Source organism: Spodoptera frugiperda, chromosome 12 (assembly GCF_023101765.2).
Source record: "Spodoptera frugiperda isolate SF20-4 chromosome 12, AGI-APGP_CSIRO_Sfru_2.0, whole genome shotgun sequence".
In the NCBI taxonomy this organism is placed as follows: Eukaryota; Metazoa; Arthropoda; class Insecta; order Lepidoptera; family Noctuidae; genus Spodoptera; species Spodoptera frugiperda.
Window position 1 is genome coordinate 4644048 of NC_064223.1, and position 24739 is coordinate 4668786.

The window sequence follows — 24739 nt, forward strand, 5'->3', positions numbered from 1 at the left end:
CCATTTTCGCAGCGCACGCAACGGAAGCCCTCAAGAATTAATAATTTCCCCCGTTTTGTCCACATTTTCCTCTATTTCTTCGCTCCTAATAGGTATAGCGTGATATAGCCTATAGCCTTCCTCGATAAATGGACTATCCAACACAAAAAGAATTATTCAAATCGGACCAGTAGTTTCGGAGATTAGCGCGTTCAAACAAACAAACAAACAAACAATCAAACAAACTCTTCAGCTTTATAATATTAGTATAGATAACGATTGGCCAGTTTATAATTCGAATATTTGGCACGCCGAATACCTACTATTCAAAATCTCAAGATTCCGTGCACGGTAACGCACTAGCGACCTCTAGGCTACTGAACCAACAAAACGGTAACTTTCTTGCTTTGTCACCTTAATTCAAATAACATTTTATTATTCAAAAATACCGTACAACGTATACGTGTAAGGCGATAATTATTATTAAGCGCTAACAATTCTGGTATCGAGTATCCTTTATAGGTGTTAATTACAGAATGTCAGATTTTTCGTTCGTTTAAACTCGTTGCTGGGCATTGGTGCGAGAAACATACGTCACGCCCCATGGATATATGTGACGATATCAATGCACTCTTTGTATCCGATTACTGTAACAATTTGAATAAATCTTCCATTACACTCATTTATACAGTGCTAATGATCTGGTACATCGTATCACGCCGATGTCTGACGATGGAGAAATTATGATAGCAAAAATTGTTAGGAAGTATGTCTTTTTTTGTTCGTAACAAGCTTTATTGCTTCTTGGATTGGTTTTTAGTGGTACCGCTGAAGAACGGGTTTTGAGTTCGGATCACGGATCGAAGTATTAATCGACCTCTTTGATTTTCGAAGTTTTACAGTATCAGCACGGAGTATTTTTATAATAACTATCGTGAGACATACTAAATTAACTAAAAATCGTGGTTATCGTATTATTAATTAAGAAAAGCTCTACTAGTTTCGAGTCACAGAAGGACTCTTCATTATGAGCAGCGTGCGCAGACGTGGAGACGCCTCGCAGCCTACTGTAGAGTTTTTCTCTGTAATTTTTAGTTAATTAAACATGGATTATGTCCATACACAGGTATGACATTAAGTTTGTTTCTTATTCCATGGCTTTCGGACTCCTTGCTCGACAGTTACAACAGGCGAATCAGTGCTGGACAGTCAAGCCAACCAACGAAGCACTCTAATCTACATTAATCTCAATTACAAACAAATAATCAGAAGCAAAAAATCTCGCTTCACAAACTAATTTGTTGTTACAATCAAGAAGCTTTTGTCTGTTAAAATAAATCAACGATCAATTAAAAACAAAATCATCGAGTTCAACGCAAGTGGTCGTAACCGCAACGTTGCTTCCCGTCCCGTCAATATGGAGTAGCATTCACGTCAAACCAATGAATTGAGATCGGTGACAGAGACGGATTAAAGACCGAAAATAATAACCAAAACTGATCTTAATCCAAAATCTTTGGACCGATCTAGATTTTTGACGAAAACTCCATAGAATTTATATTAAAAAATTTAATAATTTTCAGCCGTATTAACACAGAGCCCGTAGCAATGGAACGGGCCATCGATTCTAAATGTTTCACCCAAAAAAATATTGTGGTATAGTCATACGGAGCAATCTTTTACGCAGGGCCGTGGTGGTGGTTAATCCTGCCCTGCCCAGTGGCTAATACTGGCTGGATATCATGTTCACATACTCTATTAAACATGATAACCATCGCGCCGGGTGTTCACCACACTTTGTTTGGATTAAACTTCAGTCATTCGTTCGTTCATTGAGCAACCAATTTGAATGGAATGTTTGGTTTTCGATCGATAAAATTGATGAAAAAATTATGAAGTTGTTGTAGTCATAGTAAAAATTTAAACCAAGTGATGCTTTACTGAGTGTCCGATAGGCAGACATTTTTATTCTTCATCATCAAATATGTCATTCATACAGTCGGTTTGATGTTGACTTTAGAATCATCCTATTTATGTCATATCCTGAATTTGTTAGGTGCCTTTCTCTATATTCCAAAATCTTAACACCAGTCTCAAGCCACGACGTAGTCAGAAGCGGGTTAATAAAATCAATAACAGCAAAAAGTGTAATATAATGATTTATTTTGAAAATTACTTTTAGAGGAAAATATTATTTTCCTATTATTCCGTCACTAAAATATAATTTATCTTGTCACCAATAAATCTTTGCTATTAACCTGTAACGATTATAATATTATAACAATGATAGAACAATTCATTATTTAGTGTTGGCAGAATTAATGTCTATTGTTTATAATGTAAATTATTTACCTGACAATAATTCTATTTTGGTAAATAATGGGTAATTCGTTATTATTATTTACCAAGAATTACCTTTACATAATAACTTTATTAGGTACACAATATTATGTTTAAATACAGCATAGCATGTTTTTTAGTGTTCTTAGGCCATTACTTAAACTTCTAAAGTATTGATACGCTGCTCAGGGTCAGTACCCTTAGTAGAAGTTTGCTTTATGTTTTAACGAAATCGAAACGAGAGCGCGTTCGGCGCTCTTATTCGTTGGTTTATTCGAGCCGGCCAATCAGAGCGCCGAACGCGCTATTTTTTCGATTACTTTAAACATAAAACAAACTCGTACTAAGGGTACAGTGCAGACTTTAATCAAAGTACAATTGACCAATGCTTGGTCTCAATACCTCATTACTATAAGCTAAAAGTGTAAATACATACTACCTTCATACTTTTCTTTACCTTATAGTACCTATTCACTATTCTCTATATCTATGCAAGCGAAAGAACCGATAGCACTATTTCACAGCAGTATTCTATTCTACCCAATGAACCAATGAAGCGTATCGCAATTCTAATACAATTTCCTTACATGTTTAATTTCACAATTTGCCTGCAACACACACATTGACACAGTCATGTGTGTGCATATGACATGTGTTCGTGTGTGTGCAAGCTCGGTTGGCTGTGGTCGCCGCGGCTCGCTAGGTAAACGGACGTAATCTCGACTAAACACTGATCAACTACTAGTATATCTTGAGGTTCAGTGGTTGAAGAGATATTGAAGTGGGTTTCGGTTCGATTTCTGTGTAAATTTTTAATAGATACATGAATACAAAGGTAGTTGTTGTAGTTTTAGTGGTAAATGTAGTCATAGTTAGAGAACTATGAATCGGTATTTAGTTCAAAGTAAGACTATAAAGTTTAACAAAAACTAGCTTTAGAACGTTCATAAAAAAGCAGTCACTTTGACTACAATGCACAAACTTAGTCATTTTCTAACATCTTGAAGTTTTATTGAACCTCATTCCCGGCCACTGAAAGCATATAAATAGGAAGAATTTTAAGTGTATAAGTGTGAACTTTTCTAATTAATTACGTCCTACTCGTGTATGCAATATAATCAATCAAAATAGACATACCTAGGTACAACATCGAACTATTTATCATCACAAATAGAACATATTCTAATACTAATGAATAAAATAATCAATATACCAATTAATCATGTCACATTGCACTTAAGAGAAAAATAGAAAAAATAATATTAATTTTCTAGACACCGCACTTCTCTAGTTAGCAGAAGTAATTATAACATTAATAGTAGATAATGCAAAGACGAGTCAGCAAGCTTATCGCGAATGATAATTACATGGTAGAAACAACAGCACATCAAGTTACCCTTTAACTATCGACTTTAACAACGAAACAATACAGTAGAAAATCAATTACAGGAAGGAATTTTATGATGATCTACTTTATGCTAGCGCCAGACATGTGCGCACTTGCTTTTTCACATAATGTGGCTATAAAAAAATTGCACCAAATGTCCGTGCAACACAAAGTGGCGCACAAGTCTGGCGCGAGCATTAGAAACAGATATTCCTTTTAAATAAGACAGTGAAGTGAGTGAAGCTACTTCGCTGTAAGTTGATATGATCAAGTTAAACTATTGGTTAATGTATCAGTGACTGGTAAAATGATACATGGTGTGGCTACCTAGTCGCACACATCAGTATTACTTAGTGTACACTGAACATTAGCTATGCGGCCTGACAGTTATAATGACAACATTTTAAATGTTAGCTTCTTTACTTTTATTGAGCTACTCGGTATTAGAAAGGCAGACTGGACAATCGTAATGGATTAATGATGATGGAAATAGAAATTGTTGTATGGAAATTATTGGAAAAGCTAGTGGAAAATTAGTCATCTAAGTTACAGGAAAATTTCGTTTAGAAGGCAGTATGGTTTCTATTGCCTTCCGTTACTTGAAATTAATACATTAGACTTATGCTTTTAATCTTAAAATACCGTAATATTGTCACGTCGACTCAGTGACGAAGACAAAATTTAAAGAAGGCATTCTTCAAATTTTGATAGTCACACACACTACGACAACTGTACCTATATCGGCGCTCTAATTGGCTGGCTCCAATGAACCAACCAATCACAGCATCGAACACGCTCTCGTTTCGATCTCATTAAACGTAAAACAAACCATTACCAAGCCCTCTGACTTTATTTCTATTCGTTATTTTAATTAGACACTGAAAGTCATTATACTTTAGATTACTTACAATTCATACACAAGTCCTACATACACACATACACTTAATTAATTTTTATTTCCTATCTGTACCTATGTAACACATGTATCTAAACTCAAAGACGTGGGTAAGCTTACAAATATTAATTTGCAAAACCAATATTTAATTACCTAACGATCAATCTCACACCAACATACACATACATAACATAATATACACAAACTAACGTATATTATGACAGCTTACGTTTCGTGCAACGATGTGTGTGTTACGGGTTATGCGTACGCGCAATTTCGCAGTGTTTTGTATCGTCGTGCGACCGCAGGCTCCGTTCAAGTGATACATGTCTCGAGTTACACTCAAGTGAAATCGTTTCATAAAAGGCCCTTTTGGCTTCGGCTTCTGTGGCACTTTGTTGGATTCTAGTAGCTCCAAGTATTTTATAATACAATCAGAATTATATGTGAAAGTTTTCTCTTATTAGCGTATCATTACAACCAAGAACTCTATTAACGAATTGTATAATGCAAAAGCAATCGATGCGTTGCAAGCGTCATGGTGGCCCGGAGGTTTAAGACGCCCGCTTCACGTGCATGAGAGTGCGGGTTCGAAACCTACCAACGACAAGTACCTACCAGGTGACATTTTCCGAGTTATATGCACTGTCTAAGATTATTTACCACTGACAAACGGTGAAGGAAAACATCGTGAGGAAACCTGGGCTTATAATTTCTAATTATAAATTTGAAATCGCCAACCCTCATTGAGCAAACCTGGTGAATAATATTCAAACCTTCTCCATGTGTTTGAGGCTTTGGTCAGCGATGGCCACTAAAATACGGTTGATGTGTATCAACGGGATTCAATTTTACAGTTTCCATTAGAACAAAATTTGGTTTGAGTAACCAACCTAATAGTCACAAAAATATGTCAAAGCTCATTATCATCCCTCCATTAAAGCTTCATAATTGTACATTAGCAACAATCACAATATTATCAGTATTTACGACACATTTTCCCCTCTGGTAATGTGTTTAGTGCGCGATATGTGAGAGTACTGCCACACTGCCGTTAATTCGCTCATGAATAGTAACAAGTGGACTGGGGTTCGAGTCGAACCATTAATAGCAAGTTTTTGCTACCAACACTGTGATTATTTCTAGTAAAACGGTTGTTTCTTGCTATTATTCAGTGTTATACAAAGTGGCTAGGCCCGGCCTATTGTTTTTCCTATCGACTGTCCAACAATTTCCACATCATTAGCTACTACGCATGTACACCGATATTGCTTCGATGCAATTACTATTTTATTATTCATTGTTTAAACGTACATTAAAAACTATTTTGCACGATCTGTTTGCTATCATCCGTTGTTTTTATGAGTTTGCCTGCGTATAGGCATATTCGTATGTAAAGTTATTCTGATATGAGTTAATGCTTTGCGCTGATTGCACTTAAAACTCGATTTGAAGTTAATTAACGAAAAACGTTATGCTATTTGGAGCAAGTAGGCTTAAATCTGAGCTGGAACAGTCTATGAGAATTTACTAAAGGTTTAACTTTACTAGTTAGTTTGAAGCCTTGTTTAATGACGTGTTTTTAAAACTCATTACGTATCAAATGTTTATAGTTCTTAATAGGTGTATTAGAAATATGCTTCAACAAGTTTTTCTTAGCGTCGGCGCGGGCGCAACACAAACACAAACAGGCTTTCTATGGAAAACGTTTATAATAGAGTTTCTACTAAAAGTATGCGTCGTAACAATTATAATTGATAACGTTTCTCATTCACTCAATTATATTAAATGGAGTGAATGTTAGCTGTTTCCCGGTCTGAAACAATAACAATAATCAGATGGCAACATCTCGCGAACAATGACACTGCGCCTGCTAATGTGACCATGGGTTTGGGAAAACAATATAGAATACATAGTTTGTATAATTTTGATAAGGTAAAACAAGCTTCACATAAACATTTGGTCTTATTTAAAAAGGGATTAGGGGATGTATTTGAGAATCGAATCGAGCATTCTACGCGCTTTTTTTTTTGAATAATAAACGTCATCCTATTTCCCCTACTTGGGCGAGGCGAGATGGAGTGTCAGACTCTTACTGACTAAAAACCACCCCGTTCCTACTCCTGCTTCGACTCCGAGTCACACGCTACACAGTACGCTCAAGTAACCTTATCTCACTCAATAAGAAGTCAACGTTAGTTTACGTATGACAAATAACACTAATTATTTTGGTAAACAGAAAGGAAACCTGCAATAAATTGATTCATTCACACCTAGGTACACCTAACGAGCAATGTCCGGTAACAAAAGGAAGTAAGTGCCTAAGTGGATGCCGATTACAACGGGATATCATAATAACGCTTATAGTTTTCTTCCATACGCATATTACGCACACATTTGCATATCCAATGTGTTTATAATTAGCAATTCAATAAACACTAACTTTGTAAACAGGGTGTGCATAGTACAGACGACTGATTGTAATAAAAATGTAGAAAATAGTGGGTGCACTGACTAGGGAACAATCAAGCTGTGTCCTAGCGACAGAGACACCCCTCTTTCCGCGAATCACCGCGATGTCTTTTTTTTATCTTTATGTTTTAAGGAGGAGAGTTTGTTCATAATCACCGCGGATGTCTTAAGAACCGACACTAAGGCACATTTAACAAAGACCAGGCAGCAGCTCTCTCTGAAAGCACAATGAACTCAACCGTCTCTCTGATAGAACTCAACCGTTTTAACTGACCAACTGTGCCAAGTACCTATAGAGCTTTAATTTTATTATAACTTTCATTAGACATAGTATGTTAATTAGTAGCAACACGACTGTCACCGCGTCGTGCCGCGGAATGCTGCTCATGAATATGAGCCCCTAGCATGACTTGAAACTAGTCGAGTTTTCCATCAAACAGTTACTTGAATAAGCTGATAATTTCCTAATGACAAATCCACCCCTGTAGATGGCCTTTAGACCAGTATGATATAAATGATAAATGATAAATGATAAATGATATTTATTTTGCAAATAGGTTATAAAATAACACTTTTACACGTCAATCTCTTAAATAACTAGATGAGGCCGGCATTTCCTATCCGACTACTCTGAGAAGAAATGCCGAAACAAACTCAGAGGTCATAGTCTCTTTTAAAGTCCAGACAAATCAATTAAAGATGTCGGAGAACCGTGCAAGTTGATTCTGTAGTGGTCTTTTGAGGAAAGAACCACAGCAGTTTGAGCGGACCTGTTCAGATGGCAGCACGCATGTGTCAGTTTACAATCAGCTCAGCTGACGGCTGTTGCTGAATGATCCGACGAACAACACCAACCAAAAGAACATTTGGGTAGGCCACACAAATGCTCAAACTGTCAGAATATAATTTACTAAAAATAAAATGACTAGCAAAAGTCTCACACGGTCCTCAAACTAACAATTTTAAAAGGAAATATAAAAATATAAAAGGAAAAAAAATATATAAAACAATGTCAAATTAAGTTAATGTCAAATTGTATAAAAAATGTAACTATATGTTACAAACATGTCAGCAAGACCTGTGTGGACATTATAGCAGTTCATTCCCAAGCCTGACTATCCTCCAAGTAGTCTTTTATTTTATAAAAAGCTTTACTACAAAGTTTTTCTTTAATAACATTTTTAAATTTACCATAGTTGCAAGTTAGGTCTAGATTTTAATTAATTATAATCATTAGTCGCAGGTATTTAGGTATGCAATAGGCCTACGCGTTACTTTGTTAGCACCACTCTCTATCCGTCACATTGTAACATGCAAATACGTAAGTATAAACGTATTCTCATATTTTAGAATATCTTAGTACCTAATAGGACTAATTATAATACTAAAGGCAGGGAATAAAGATAGGGTACCGGACTGTGAAGTGGACATGAGACAAAAACTGAAACGTCAATTGCCAATCATAGTTTTTCTTGGCTAAGTTACAAATAGAGGCAGAAATAGGTACTAGAATATCTGTATCTTAAATATGCAAAGCATAGAATCTGCATCAGAAAAGCAAATCCAATAAAAGGCAAAAATATTCTTAAAAAATTAATAAGTATTTAACGTTAAAAATAGCTCCTGTGTAGTCTTTCTTTACCGTTAGGTAATTAAAAACCTTTTTTGAATTTAAAGAAGAAGAAAATCTAAGAACAGATCCATAACAAAATCCAATTATTAAACACATTTTTCCATTGAGGTATTACGTAGGAAATAATCCTAGAAAATTGATGCAATATGGTCCCCACAACCTTTTAGCCGAGTTCTCACGCCGCTGTTACTGTTAACCTAACTGCCTGTAAGCGGTGCACTCATAATACTTAAAAATTAAAAGTTATTGTATTTATGAAACGTGTGAGAATGTTTAATTAAATAAGTGGAATAAACGGAACTAACTACTTATTAGAGCTAATGAAAGTGACGACACACTAGTAAACATTGTGGAAACAACGACTAATGATATTATACTAATCCTCCAAGTTCTCAAGCCGATTAGGCAATAGGTATGTACGTAGGAGTTACTTAAAAACACATAACAGTTTTACTTACAATGGGACAATTACCTTTTTAATAAAATGCTTCCTTCCTTTACCATTTGCCTTTCTTTTTAATTGGCAACGTTTATAAATTATATTTAATTATAAAAAGTACGTTAGGTAACTTAGCAAAGAATTAGAAGCTTTTGCGAAAAGCAAGCGAATAGAATATGAATTGCAGAAACAAATGACCATCATCGAAAAATTATCGCTTCAAAACTAATTACCCAGGGATCGGTAACACAAACAATAATTAGTTCCACATTAAATGATAAATGATAAATGATAAATGATATTTATTTTGCAAATAGGTTATAAAATAACACTTTTACACGTCAATCTCTTAAATAACTAGATGAGGCCGGCATTTCCTATCCGACTACTCTGAGAAGAAATGCCGAAACAAACTCAGAGGTCATAGTCTCTTTTAAAGTCCAGACAAAATCAATTAAAGATGTCGGAGAACCGTGCAAGTTGATTCTGTAGTGGTCTTTTGAGGAAAGAACCACAGCAGTTTGAGCGGACCTGTTCAGATGGCAGCACGCATGTGTCAGTTTACAATCAGCTCAGCTGACGGCTGTTGCTGAATGATCCGACGAACAACACCAACCAAAAGAACATTTGGGTAGGCCACACAAATGCTCAAACTGTCAGAATATAATTTACTAAAAATAAAATGACTAGCAAAAGTCTCACACGGTCCTCAAACTAACAATTTTAAAAGGAAATATAAAAATATAAAAGGAAAAAAATATAAAACAATGTCAAATTAAGTTTATGTCAAATTGTATAAAAAATGTAACTATATGTTACAAACATGTCAGCAAGACCTGTGTGGACATTATAGCAGTTCATTCCCAAGCCTGACTATCCTCCAAGTAGTCTTTTATTTTATAAAAAGCTTTACTACAAAGTTTTTCTTTAATAACATTTTTAAATTTACCTAGGTTTAAACTTTGAATATGGCTGGGAACTTTATTGTAAAAGCGTATACATTGACATCTAAACGAACCGCTTATTTTCTTAAGTCTAGTAGTAGGAACAACATATTTATTTTTATTTCTAGTGTTGATATTGTGTATATCACTGTACTTTTTAAATAACTTTATGTTTTTATGAGCATACACTATATTTTCATAGATATATTGAGAGGCAACAGTCATTATATTAATTTCTTTAAATAGTTCCCTGAGAGAATGCCTCGGACTAAGATTATAAATTGATCGAATGGCTCGCTTCTGCAGCACAAAGACAGACTGAATGTCAGCAGCATTCCCCCACAGGAGAATACCATATGACATGATACTATGGAAATAACTAAAGTATACTAGACGCGCTGTATTTACATCAGTTAAATTTCTAATTTTTTTAACGGCATATGCTGCTGAGCTGAGCCTTTTCGACAACTTATCTATATGTGGGGCCCACTGTAGCTCAGCGTCTAGAGTTATACCTAAAAAGATAGCTGAATCTACAGGGTCCAACTCCCCGCCCTTGATTAGCACGCTGGTTTTGACATGCCTAACATTTGGTGTTGTGAATTTAATGCATTTAGTTTTTGTTTCATTAAGTAGCAAGTTATTGGCACTAAACCAGCGTACTATTTTTGAGAGAGCACTATTTACATGATCACTGACTAATTGTCCACGTTTGAGTTTAAATAATAAAGAGGTATCATCAGCAAACAGTACTATCCCATGGTTATCCTTTACAAGGTAAGGTAAGTCATTAATATAAATAAGAAATAAAAACGGACCGAGAATTGACCCCTGCGGAACACCCATCCTAACAACAGACCCGGCAGAAATTTTCCCGTTAATCTCAACTCTCTGAATTCTATTACTCAAGTAAGAGATAAGTAGGTCCAGAGAGTTGCCCCGCACTCCATAATGGGATAGCTTCCTGATCAGTGTTTCATGAAGGACACAATCGAACGCCTTGGATAAGTCACAAAAAACACCCAATGCGTCCCCTGAGTCCTCCCACGCGTCATATACTTGATTAAGAAGTTCAACACCGGCATCAGTTGTTGAACGACCCCTTGTAAATCCAAACTGGTTACCATGCAATAATTTATTTCTATTAAAAAATCTTTGCATCTGATTTAGAATAATTTTTTCAAAAATTTTACTGAATGTAGGTAGTACTGAAATAGGTCTAAAGTTAGTGGGGTCAGAAGTACTACCCGATTTAAATAACGGAGTTATTTTACTATTCTTCATGAGATCAGGAAACACACCACGATCAATACAGTTATTAAAAATTAAAGCTAATACAGGTGCCACAATAGTTATTACAGAGCTAGCAATGTACACAGAATTACCCCACAGGTCAGCAGTCTTTTTCTTATTCAAAGTATGGAACGTTTTAATTATATCTGTATAATCTATGTGTTCAAAATTGAAACTTGAATGGCAAGCTACAACATTTTCTTTTAGTAAAGATTCTGCGACAGTGGGTGATGAATTCAAGGACCTGGTAGTGGAAACAGGAATATCCGAAAAGAAGTTTTCAAATGCGGCTGCAACTTCAGCATCTGATTTAATTGCATTATTATCAATTACCAGATTATATTCACTACTTCTCCTTTTAGATCTTCCCGCTTCACCATTAATAATACTCCAGGTCGCTTTAATTACATTGGAACTGTTTTTTATTTTAGAGCTCAAATATAGTGATTTAGCAATAGAGCAAACTTTTTTGAACAATTTAGAATACTTCTTTACATATTCATTAAATTCAATAGTGTTTATAAATATCCTCTCGTTATAAAGCTCATATAGGCGTTTTCTACTTTTATAGATGCCAGTGGTTGCCCATTGATTGAAAGGCGCATTGCCATGAGCTGGTATGGTTTTAGGTGTGAAGGTAGATTTAAACTCGGTATGGTAAGTATTTAAAAAATCATTACACAAGTTATTCGTATTTTTATTCCTTAATAATAAAGGTAATTTGTCAGAGAGTTTAGATTTGAACGTTTCAATGCGTCTTTCAGTCTTTGGGTTAACAATAATATGTGGTTTCGACACTTTATTTACTTTATTTTCTATTGAAATTAATTGTCCACAATGATCTGAATCAAGCAATGATATAATTTGTTTATTAGTTGGTACAATATCAGTATAAATATTATCTAGACAAGTAGCACTAGTAGGAGTTATCCTAGTGGGCTCCAGAAACAGGTTCGTTAGGTTAAACGAAGCAAATAAACTTACAATTCTAGTACTTAAGCTAGAATTTTCCAACAAATTTATATTAAAATCGCCACAAGTAATGATGAATTTATTTGAACTACTGAGTTTATTTAATACTTCATCTAATACTGTTTCAAAACAGTCATACAAACCAGAAGGTGGTCTATACACACTCAAAACAATAAACCGCTCTAATTCCACACAGGCTATTTCAACAGTACGTTCAACAGAGTAACCAACTATATCCTTGCGTTCTTTGAATTTAAGATTGTTATTTATTAAAATTAGTGAACCACCATGTATAGCGTTTTCTCTGCTGAACGAGCTACCAATCTGATGATTACCATAGTTGAACATTAGCTGATGGGATTTCAGCCAATGCTCAGTAATGCACAAAATGTCAACATTATTACAGTTTAAAAATAATTCTATTTCTAATTCTTTACTCATGAAACCTTGGATGTTTTGGTGCACCAGATTGATAATATTACTGTTAAGTATGCAAGAGGATGACTCTATTGTCTTGCTCTTTAATTTAAATTATTAGTAATATCAACATTCAATGTCACATTACTAACATTAAAGTCAATATTAGAAGGTTGCTCAATAGGAGTAACCTGTTTAGCCAAGTTCTTGGCTGTTATTCTAATAAAATATGATAGCGACACTGCTATTCGTCTTAAATAATAACGAGAAAGATAGTACCTATCTTTCGTCATATATACATTTTTACCAACGTAATTGTTGGTATCAATAATATTAATATTTGATTTATTGCATAACTGATACATTGCAATATTTAGTTTATATCTAAGGTTGTTTATTTTAAGGTTGTTTATTTACATTATTGTCGTATCCTGGGAGCCATCGAGAATTCGTTGCGCGATCTGTTAGGAGCACGCCCAGGCAGCGTCATGTGTTACAACTCCGATCGGCGATCATTAATGAGTAACAGCAAAAAATATGTTCGTCTACACAATACAGGCGCATGACTCGCCGCTCCGCGATCAATTATTAATAAAAAGCGGGCCGCTTCATTGAAAGGGCGATTAGCTCAATATTTATATGGAATATTCGGTATCAACGGCGCTTTGTGGCCATAATTCGGTGGGTCGTGACGCGGCGCGTTTGACTCTCCCGCCCGTCATAGACCAACTGTTTCGGCTGAGCCGTAGACTTGATACTGCGTTAATTAGGGAAATATAGCATGCACAAGCATTAATCAAAAATAAAAAGATCATTAGCAAGTTTAAGGGACCTTATTTTGAACTCAAGCAAGTCGAAATACAGACTACTAATATTCTAAGACCAAGAAAATTAGGTAAAATTACAAGCACAATATTATAATACAACTGTTAGATACTTACTCAAATAAAAATAGCAGCTTTGTAACATAATTATGTGAACCTCAGTGAGTTTCACGAAATGCAGGCAACATCTAGGAAGCCAAAGTTACCTTCAGCTGAGCAGTACGTCCCGGGCCACCACGGTCGCTTCATTGTACTACCGAATTGACTCGCCGACTCTTTCAATAGAATTCTTCGCCGTGAAAGCAGCCACTATGTCGGCATAAATTTATTTAATCTGATACATTTGCCCGAACATCAATCATACACTCGACACTAGCGAATTATTAGATCATATTTAGATGTGTTGATTTGATATTCAACGCTCTTTGAAGTAAATTAGAGTGGGTACATAGTGGCAATTATTGTAATGTAGGTGCCTAGGTTATTATAATGTAGCCTAGATCCACGAACGTCTTCATCAAAACAACGTCGTGTCTACAAAGTTCAGTTTCCCATATTCCGCTAACATATTATTCCGTGTTAAATGAACTGTACCGACCGCTAAACTAAAGGTCTAATACCAATTAATTACTTGTATAATTCATTTGGCATTACTGGCTCACATAGCAACCAATGGCTGCCAGAACAATTTTTCAGTAGAGCTGATGCTAATGAAAAGGCATTTTCACGAGCTTTGGCGCCGGCCGCCATGCAAATGTGCTGTTTAATGACGCGCGAAGCCACGCCACACAACTATACTAGCTTTACGGACACAAAACGTTACATTACACACAGTTTATTGTGAAAACTCGGCGCGAGTTGTAAACGTTAATATCTACGCTACGACTTTACCGATATCTGCACAATCCGAAGCGAATCACAACCAATGAGACTTATGAATACCTCTCGACCCCACACTGACACGTATTGACAGTCGTTATTTATGGTGAGAAACACGGAATAACACATTACAAACAGAAAATAAAGTTTAGACACAAAACACTAGCCGTGGAAACTTAAGTCCAACGCGGTCCCCACCAGCGGCGCCTATTCACTAATTTTAACTAAATGTTTTATGACTCAAGCTTCGCTAAAAGACTAAATTCTCTCAAGATAAATGTGTCACAATTGAGTCATTCGACCCGCCTTTAAAATGAAAAGCCCTTCAACCTTGAAAAGGCCAGAGAATGCGGCATGAAAGAGGCTCACAATACTCTTTTAATTTGTCATTATGCAGCAATAAAAACATGGTAAATGAGAGCGACAAAAAACTCGTTCAGAGACAAACAAAAACCGCGAGTTGGGGCGAAATTCGCAAATCATTCTGCGATAATGACGGCCGCTTGAAAAAAATTTAAATATCAAAAGGCCGGACGGGGCACGGTAATGGTTTAAAATCATTTTTCATTCGAGTCACTCGTGAGTCAGAAATATGAAAACGGTAGCCATCGCATCGAGCGCGCTTCCATTAACTCTAGCCGACTTGCGATTAGAATTTTGGACGAGCTCCATCTTTCATTAATCTGGTACCTTCTTCGGAATAAATAAAACAAAAATGTTGATCAATTACGGTGTTGGAATGAAACTACATAAGTACCTGCGTCGTTAATGGTTTTTATTTACAAAGGTCCTTTTTAATATTAAATCGCATGACTTATGTTATTTAAATGTCATTTGTTCTTCTTTTTCTTGTGCTTGGGTTGCGATTGGTCGACGGGAGGCAGGCCGCTGTCGAATTCGCTGGCTGTATGCATAGAGCTCTGTTTCGGTATGTTACGATTGCCGGCGCCGAATTTAGCTTTTGGGAATCTGTGAAAGATGCATTACACATTGTAATGAAGAGATTTAAACCAATTTAAGTGTTTTAATGATCCACTGCAAATAACACGATGACTTTTAATATTTGCAAAATTGGCAAAAAAAACATTTTTATCAATCTAAATCATGCAGTCTCTTACCCAGGCCGTTTCTTCTCTTCATCAGCATGTACGGTGAGTCTATTGGAAGGTCTGTCCTTCTTATTGCTAGGGTTGGACTTGACCCTCCGAGCTAGCGTGCCTGGAGCGTCCCGAAGCGCGAAAGCTTTGGCCGCGTGTCCCAAGTGCAGTTGTTTCGAGTCCAAATATTCGCGCACGTCACGAGGATAGCCCGCGTAGAAACGTACCCATGATGTGTATGCTAAATTGGAGAATTGGCTTGTTTAGTATTTTTAGACATGTACATAATATGAGTTAAATGGGATACTATAATACAAAAATCAAAAAACTATCTACAATTGACCCTTCAAAATACTAATAATACTGAAAAAGTGAACTTTTTTATACCACGACGGTGGCAAGAAAGCACACAGCCCACCAGATGGTAAGTGGTTACCGTGGCCTATGAACGCTTGCAACACTTGGGGCATTACATGCGCTTTGCCGATCCTTAAGAAACCTATTGACTAGAAACCTATTTAAACTTAAACGGAGGGTTTAAGTTTAAACCGTCATAAAAAAACATATACCGTTTTTTTACTGAGAGTGACAAAAAGTTACAATAGACCTATCCACAACTCTCTCACTAACTACAAATGACTAAATACAATCAACAAGACACGTACCTCTACTGGCTCTAAGCAGCCAGTCCCTGTTAGTATGGGCGGTGTGTTCCAGCCGCGCCTGCACCGCAATGGCGGCGCGCTGTGCTGTGGTAGCAGCCGGTACTACTGTACGCAACGCTTCTAAAGCACGGGACTCGTCGCCTTGGCGTAACCTAAGATAATAATGGGCCAGATATATTTGGGAATGTTCAAAAACAAAACGTTAAGAGACAGGCAAATAAAATAATCATTTTTATTTCAAATAACTACGTTTTAGTATATACTAGCATTCTATATAGGAATTGTTATTTAACACGTTAACCCTTTATAACCACGTCGTACACTGTAGGTCAACTCTAGTTCTCGAATGCGAAGTTTCGTTTAATTTTCGGCCGCAAGCGTTAGTAGGTTTTATTAATTTACTAATAAAATTACTTAATCTCAACCTAATTATTTACCTTCATTTCATTCGTTCATTTTTATTCACAAAAGTTCGCAATAAATGGAATTGTAGTATGAAATCTGCCAAGTTTTGGACGAAACTTAGTTTTTCGTTGAATTCGTGTAGACCTACTGGTGACCGACGCTTAACGGAGGATTCACCTTCAACAGTTTTCTTTCGGCAGCTTATGCTTTAAGGAGTTTAAAATAACAGTTTTGGTAACATCCAACAATGCAATTAGGTGGTAATCCATCCCAAGCCGAACCCTAAAGCAACAGAAGTAAAAAATAGTCTGCTAAAGTGCGTGCAATTAAACATTTTACGACAATAGCTCACCTTATCCTTTTCTCTTCTAAATGCCTGATGAACCTCGCTTCGCTAGGCAACAAGAACAGAACGGCAGCACCGACTTGAGCTGCACGTCCCGTACGACCCACTCTGAATGAAAGAAGAATAAGTTCACTACTGAACAAGGGAGGAGGTAAAGCACCTCTGATGTTACGAATGTATATCAGCAGCGTCGATTGCTTACCTTCACATGAACGATCTGTTTGTTTGCCGCCCTATCCCATAAAAAAACGGAGCTACGGACTACTCCGAAACCTCGAACTAGCGGGTTTACCGGGGTTCGGGCTCGATAACCAGGAGTAGGAACGGGATGGTTTTTAGTTAGTGAGAATCTGACACTCCCTCTCACCTCATCCAGGGCCAGAGAAGTCAGTGGATTAATTCCCCCCCCCTAGAACTCACTTAAGAGCAGAATTGCAATCGTCAATAATATATTTTTTTATGGAATACGTTACAAACGAGCAAACGGATCACCAGATGGTAATCGATCAGGAGACTCGCAACACCAAAGGACTCACAGGTGTGTTGCCGGCTTTTTAAAAAGGAATAAGTATGCTCTTAAAGGGTTGAAGGTCATATCGGTTCAGTTTCTTTGGTCAATTAGTTTTTTTGAAGTTGGCACTGAATCTTAGTCATCTTTTTGCGTCGTTAAGTTTAAATTACGCAAATTGTCTGATCCAATTAAACAATTAAGACTACTAATAACTAGTGCACAATTAGCAATCACCGCTAATTGCATCCCCGACAATCTGCAGTTAAATGGTGGCATGTTTAATTTCAATGATTTCAGATATTAGATTTTCGCAAGCACTTCTGCTCGTGACTCTAACAATTTTACTTCCAAAAACATTGATTACTGCCTATTTCTGTACTAAAATTCTAATCCATTTAAAATTTTTACGTGAAGGGGTGACAAATATGCATAACATCAGATTTATTATATTAGTAGGATGAAATTAAATTAATGGTAATTACAAAGTACCTGTGAACATAATCGGTGGCTGATGCTGGAACGCAGAACTGCAAAACGAGATCCACTCGAGGCACATCAATTCCTCGGGCAGCTACATCCTGGTGGATCAACAATGACAATACAATGACGATATGGAATTCGAAACAAATAGAAAGGTGCTGATATAAATCAATATTCCTTATGTTTTTCAACCCCCGGAAAAGCGAGGTGATCGTAGTAGTTTCAGCTCTATGTCAAGAGCTACAAGATATTTCTAATATCTTAAAGTCAGAAGTAGATCAGTATAAGATCTAGTACACGATAAGCCGTGTACAAAAAAGTTTAATGTAAAAAGTTTAGCGAATCTGAACGTTACACGAATACAGGAGCGTCGCAGCGCGTAAGCGAGTGAGCGCCGCCTCGGTAGCCACCGCCCGCTGCGACCAAGATTAAACCCGATACGATCTCGCCTTCGCACCGTCATTATCTACACTATGGAGGACATTACACCGCGACTATTGCTGTATTAATGCAATTAAAAACACACTACCACATACAATGTATTCGTCTCGGCTAATTACGCGATTAGAAAATTATTTTACGCTTCACCTACAAGTCCGACCTACCGTGGAAAATATTAAAACGATAATCAAGAACTTTTTCAACAGTCTCCGAGAAGACCTTTCCGAACATGTAGTCGATTACTAATTACAAAGTTTAAACAGTTGCATTATGAAGACGTTTAGTTTTTCTAAAGTCATTAGTAGAATATTAGTTCTTATGGTTGATATTCAGCGGCAAAAACTCGAAAAGGGTACAGAACGTTACAAAAACTTAATACTAACTCAAAGCCCATGATTACCATAATTAAGTTTTTAATTTCCAACTTGGGCCGAATATTAAATTGAGTACCTTGTCCTAGTGTCGTCTAGGACGCTGGATGAACAACTTTGTACAATGAAATTGTAATTAGAATCTCCGGCGTAACAGTAAGGTTCCGATGTCGGCGATGATAGATGTAATAAACACATATAATTGTACATAATCGAGGCGTATTGTGGCGGCGCGCGGCGCGCGGCGGTGTGGGAGCCACAGAGAGCTAGATGAATGACCAGCTAATAGGCACCGCGCCACAATAGCTAGCGACAAAGGTGAGCGGCGGGAACATGGACGCCATTATTAAACTAAGAATGTGATGATTAATCTGGTAGCACGTTTTCGAAGATAATAAATTGAATTTCTATTGTACGCGTAAACACGATTAAAAAATATTCAAGAGATACGATTTTATTTGATTCGAATTACATGTGCGCGGTAATAACGCAAGACAATGATTGACACGGTGAGGTTGGAAGCATTAAAGTAGGTAATTATGAATTAGATCTACTGATTCATATTAATAAATTCGCTTGATTGTGTTCATGTCAATGTCGGTGCAGGTCATACAACCGAAAAGAAGTCCGCGTTTTTCTATGGGTTCTAATTTGCTACCCATAAAACTTGTAAATGATCACCAATGGAGCCATTTTTAGCCCGATATAAATATTTGTTAGTGACTTACCGTACAAATAAGCACTCCGCTCCTTGCCGTTCGGAACTGCTTGAACACCTCCATCCTCTGCTCATGGGGCATGGATCCGTGCAAGCTGAACATATCCAGGTCTACCGGCACCAACCCACCTTCAGTTGGCTCTTCATATTCCACCTTGAAGTCATCTTCATCCTCTGATGATGATGAGTCTTTCTCCTAGGAGAAAGGTAACACGCCAATTTGATTATAGATGGTCAAAAATCACAGTAAGGCTTTGCCCAATCTCTTTTTTTTTAATAAAACGTTGCCCCACATTAGGATTTTCTCCTGTGTCGTGGGTGCGTTTACAAACATACAATTTCACATGCACATGACACCCAGACCCGAAACAACAATTTGTGGAACACACAAAGAGTTCCTCCGTGCGGTAATCGAACCCGCTACACGTTGCACGGCAGCCAGTTGCCCAGCCACCGCGTCAACCGTGCAGTCAATCTGTTTGCCCTACTGCCTGTAGTGCGAATCCTAGATCTCGGTTCCCCATTCCCACTCAATGAACGAAACGGTTATGATAATGATCTAAAACAAAGCCTCGTCTATTGTTCTGTAAAGACGCAGAATACTATCTGTATGTGTAGTAATAAACGCACTTTGCGCCTATTAGGTATTGTGATTTGGCGTAAAAATAAATACACCTAAACCCCTATAGCATAATTTTTGTCTGTCTTTCTCATTCAATCAATGACATCGTACTTAAATCGTGTCTGATATTATAAAGGAATCATTGCCAATCACACAGTTTGGATGTTTGTCCGTAAATCACGCTGAAACTACGGAACGGATTTTAATGAAATCTGGTACAGACAAGGTATGAGCTGACTTGGGTGGTAGAATACTTTTTATCCCACAGGAACGCGGGCGAAGCCGTTGGCAGAAGCTAGTAATCGAATAAATAAATTAAATACGATAAATCTATTAAAAAAAAACTTGTTTCACTTACATCATCATCATCACCATCATCAGCTTTTCTTTTCTTCGCTTTAGAATTTTTACCTTTCTCTTGATTTTTCTTTTTAACTTCCTTGCCAGTGAGCGCAGTATCTATAAGATCCGAGAGATAGTCCACCATTTCCAGCGTAGCTACGAACACTATCATCTTGCCTCCTTTCTTGTTCATTACGCAGTGTTCTACGATTAGACCGCACAAAGTAACAAGCCTTAGTTTCATTGGGACTATGAGGAACGTTTGGTTCACTGTTGCTGGTAGTACTAGCTCATCCTCCACTATTGCTGATTTAACTGCTGCAGCGAAAGTATTCACTTGCGGAGTAGCTTCTTCCTCATTCCCATCCTCATCACTATCACTATCGTCTTCTGATTCATTTTCTTTCACAACTTTAGGATTTTTAAGTTCATGTTCCCTTTGTGCTTTGAAGTATTCGTAATCAGAATCGCTGTCACTGTCATCTTCGTTTTGTACGACATTAGCTTTTGGAGCCGTACTTGGTGCAGCTTCATCGTCTTTCTTGAATAAATCTTTGTGGTTTAGACCAGTAAAGGCTTTTAGTCCTATAGTAAAATGAACGTCGTTTTAATACACACATAATACTACATAAAAATCTAGTTCTATTGTGGAAAGACACTTACCTCGTTTAGTTTCTGTATTTTTGTCTTCATCTGGCAAAGTCGTTTCATCATCAGAATCTTCCTTTTTAACTTTTTCTGGCTTTGCCTTTTGTGGTTTAAGTTTTTCAGGTGCTATGTCTATCTCCGGTTTCTTCTTTACTTCGGTTTTTTGCTCACTAGGTCCAGGTTGATTTGATTTTAGAGAATCTGCTATAACAGCTTTGCCTTCTGACGTATCTACGAAGACTGGATCGACTAGCGTGATCCCTGCTAAATTTTCAACGGCCTACAAAACAATATTACTTAGTTCTTTTTTTACACATATACCTAAAGTAAAATTATATTAATAAGTGATGGAGAATTTACCTTAGTAAGAGTAGCAGACAATAAAACAGTTTGCTTTTCTTTAGACATAAACACTTCAGTTAGATGATGTTTTACACCTTCTTTCTCTTCGTGACTTTCATTGTGTTCAGATTCTTCTTTACTGTCATCATTATCTGGTATTTTCTTTACAATGTTTTGTTTCATTAGCGCTAGGGGATCGTAGGTGGCTGCTTTTTTATGATCCTCAATAGCTTTCACTATAGCTGCCACGTCTTTCTCGTAACCCATGTCTAATAAGCGATCTGCTTCATCCAACACTAAACAGCTGTAAATACCCATAACACATAAAGTCGGAGTAACAGAAAATGTTGAGAAATAAGGAAAAACCTATCGACTATAGTATTCTTCCGTCTTTCAGACATCGCCACCGTCTTAGAGTCAATTCGCAGCGAAACGCGACGATACTGAAAGACGCCAGTACTTTGCGCAACGCAGAAACTTTGGCATGAAATATTAATTTTTTCGTGTAGAAAGTAAAGTTTGAGCCTCTGTTTGTATCGCGTCTCAATATCAGCTGACTTTTACATTGAAAATACTGAGATAGAATTTTATTTTAAATCAACTTACCCAGTTTTAGCAAAGTTAAAAGACGCTGTATGTCTCAAATGGTCGTTGATGCGTCCTGGTGTGCCCACTAACACACTGATACCTTTTCTAAGGCGCGCCTTCTCTGCCTTCCTCTTTTGTCCTCCACTCAACAGACCAGGCACAATCCAATGGAAAGGCTAAAATTATCATTTTTCTATTGTAATTAATACTTATTTATCTCTACATATAGTAGAGACACTAAAATAAATAGTGAACTTAAAATATCACATTTCTTCAATTGATTTTCGACTTTATTACAACAATGTTATAGGGTTGAAATTCAAATGGAAATTTAAAAAAGCACATTAACTAAAAAGTTCTACCATAATATCCATGTCTACAATACCTTGACTAGCTTTATGAACAGTTCATAAGTCTGCACTGCAAGTTCCCTGGTTGGTACAACCACAATAACTCGGATACCATCATTCCTGTTTATCTTCGGCCTTATGGCCTGCAGACCTTCTATGATTGGTAGCGCATATGCTAACGTCTTCCCTGAACCTGTCTGTGACCTGAGTAAAAAAATTACAATATTGTACAATTAAATTAAAATAGAAGTTTTGTAATGTAATAGCAAAATTATTTTTGCTTCTTGATATTTGAGTACAATAAGCAAATAAACAATTTTTATCATACAAAAAAAAACTGGTTGTTAAAACATGTACTATCAATTTACTAAAAGATAAGCAAAGATGTATAAACATTTACACTATATTTAGTTATTTGAATGTAGTTATAGATAATGCAAATAGTTATGAAATTACTTTGTATTGCACAATTCAATGGCAATAACAGATGTATGTATTGCACAATAAAATTACTTTTAAAAAATAACAAAAACAGTAGAATATTCAACATAATTAATTATATTTTATGAATTAAACTAAGACTTACCTAATAAGAACATCTCTCCCCTGTAAGATAACGGGTATTGCATTCTGTTGCACAGTCATCAATTCTTTCAAACCTAGAGTTTGTTGCAAGTTGGCGACACTGTGAGGATGTAAGTCTAGGTCAGAGAAGGTCTTGCCTGCAAACACCTTCTCCACAATAGGTTTGACAGCTCGCTGCCCAATACGAGGAACTTGTGGGTTATTTTTGAATAGTGAAGATATCCAACCTCCACTCCGAGGCTTATTCTGTCTTAATTGTATATTGTCACTGAGTTCCTGGTAGTTCTTGCCTTCATATTTACCTTTGTTCTCACTCAGGTCACGTAGTTTTGCCCCTAAATCATCAGATTTGTCCACTGCTGGAGGTGCTACTTTTGCCACTTTTTTCGGTGGCCCTTCAGCATTTTTTAATATAGCACGATTGGCTTGAGCTAAGTTTTGAGGTCGTTTCCTGGCTATTGTCTTCCCAGTGAACTTTGGATTAGAAACGAATTTGTATTCGCCTGCATTGTTCTGTGGCGCACTTGGTTTTTTCTTATCCTACCAAAATACACGATTTTAGACATAATCATAGTAATATATTTATGGTTATACCTATATCTAACACTTACCTTTTTAGGCACCGATATATTCAATTGTAAATCATCCATATTTCACTAATTCACGCGTTATTTACGTTTCACTCACTAATAAAGTGAGGTTATACGCACGTTTTGACGTTTGGTTTGTTGTGATTATTTTGACAGTTCTACCGCACGTTCTGAAACTAAGTGGTGTTGTGAAGTACACTTTTAAAAAAATCTTTCCTCGATTTATTTATGTTTAGTCTTCTAGAATTCCAGTAAAACTTTCCTAGAGGGAATTTAATTAACACAAAAATGTATTAGAAAAGTTGTTTCAGTACACACGAGAATACCCAGTACGAATAATTTATTAGATGATAAAAAATAATAAAATTCCGCGATAAAGTTTCTTAGAGATTCTATAGGTATTTAAGTTCACCATACTCCCCATCAAACCATTAGAACCTATTATAACTCAAAGTGTTTTGTAAGCAGTGTACTTATGAACACGTGTCCAAAACACAGTGATGATGCGAATTACGGAAAGATCACGTGGCGACGCGTGGCGCGAAAATAATCCCTTTGTGTATTCTATGGGGCGGAACAAATACTTATTTGAATTTTAATAAACATTATTAATGTGAAAAGCCTTGAATTTAGCATAGTTGATTAATTGCTCTTGCATGAGTATATTAAACAGAACAGTAGTTAAATAGGTACCCAAAATACAAGAAAAAATACTTTTGTTAGAAAGTTGACAGAATTTTATTGTATGGGTAGGTGCAATACAAAAATCCTAGCTAAAAACAGTTTCAAAAGTTGTATAATGATAATCACTGCCGACTTAGTTCACTTATTCGTTTTAGAAGATTTTAAATCTAAGCAAATTACTTATTACTTAACAAATTATAGATCTATAAAAAAATTATTGTCGCGTATCATAAAATAAAACAACAGATTACGTGCTTTAATAATAATCCTTACATAGATGTCAGTACATATCTACATTCCTGAAATCTCTACCAACGCAAGTTAGCATAAACTCCATTGAAAGGAAGAACCGCTAAATCCATACACTTAAAATTCAAGGAACGCACGCATCGGGCACACAGAGAAAATGGAGTGAGGGCCTGAGGGCTGAGGGCTGAGGGCCAAAGGACGGTTGGAGGCGTGAGGGCGCGTCGTGATTAC

General features: G+C 36.6%; 1 protein-coding gene across 1 annotated transcript; it reads right to left on the reverse strand.

Annotated features, from left to right (window-relative positions):
- Nucleotides 1-15228: 15228 nt before the first annotated feature.
- Nucleotides 15229-23739, reverse strand: LOC118262835 (probable ATP-dependent RNA helicase CG8611). Its single transcript, XM_035574453.2, has 13 exons — nucleotides 23597-23739; nucleotides 22987-23525; nucleotides 22436-22604; nucleotides 22069-22226; nucleotides 21481-21766; nucleotides 21136-21400; nucleotides 20489-21057; nucleotides 19519-19704; nucleotides 17988-18076; nucleotides 16994-17095; nucleotides 16237-16388; nucleotides 15593-15812; nucleotides 15229-15443 (listed from the first exon to the last, which is right to left on the reverse strand). The coding sequence occupies exons 1-13, from the start codon at nucleotides 23633-23635 to the stop codon at nucleotides 15305-15307; spliced, it is 2913 nt and encodes a 970-aa protein (XP_035430346.2). The 5' UTR covers nucleotides 23636-23739; the 3' UTR covers nucleotides 15229-15304.
- Between the last annotated feature and the right edge of the window lie 1000 nt (nucleotides 23740-24739).

Excerpts from the sequence above, each read along its gene's own strand:
- LOC118262835 (XM_035574453.2), bottom strand. The coding sequence starts at position 23,635 with ATGGATGATTTACAATTGAATATATCGGTGCCTAAAAAG. Across the intron at positions 22,605-22,986 it reads GGGAGAGATGTTCTTATTAG|GTCACAGACAGGTTCAGGGA; the intron begins GTAAGTCTTAGT and ends TTTTTTACTCAG. Across the intron at positions 16,389-16,993 it reads TTAGAAGAGAAAAGGATAAG|GTTACGCCAAGGCGACGAGT; the intron begins GTGAGCTATTGT and ends TTATTATCTTAG.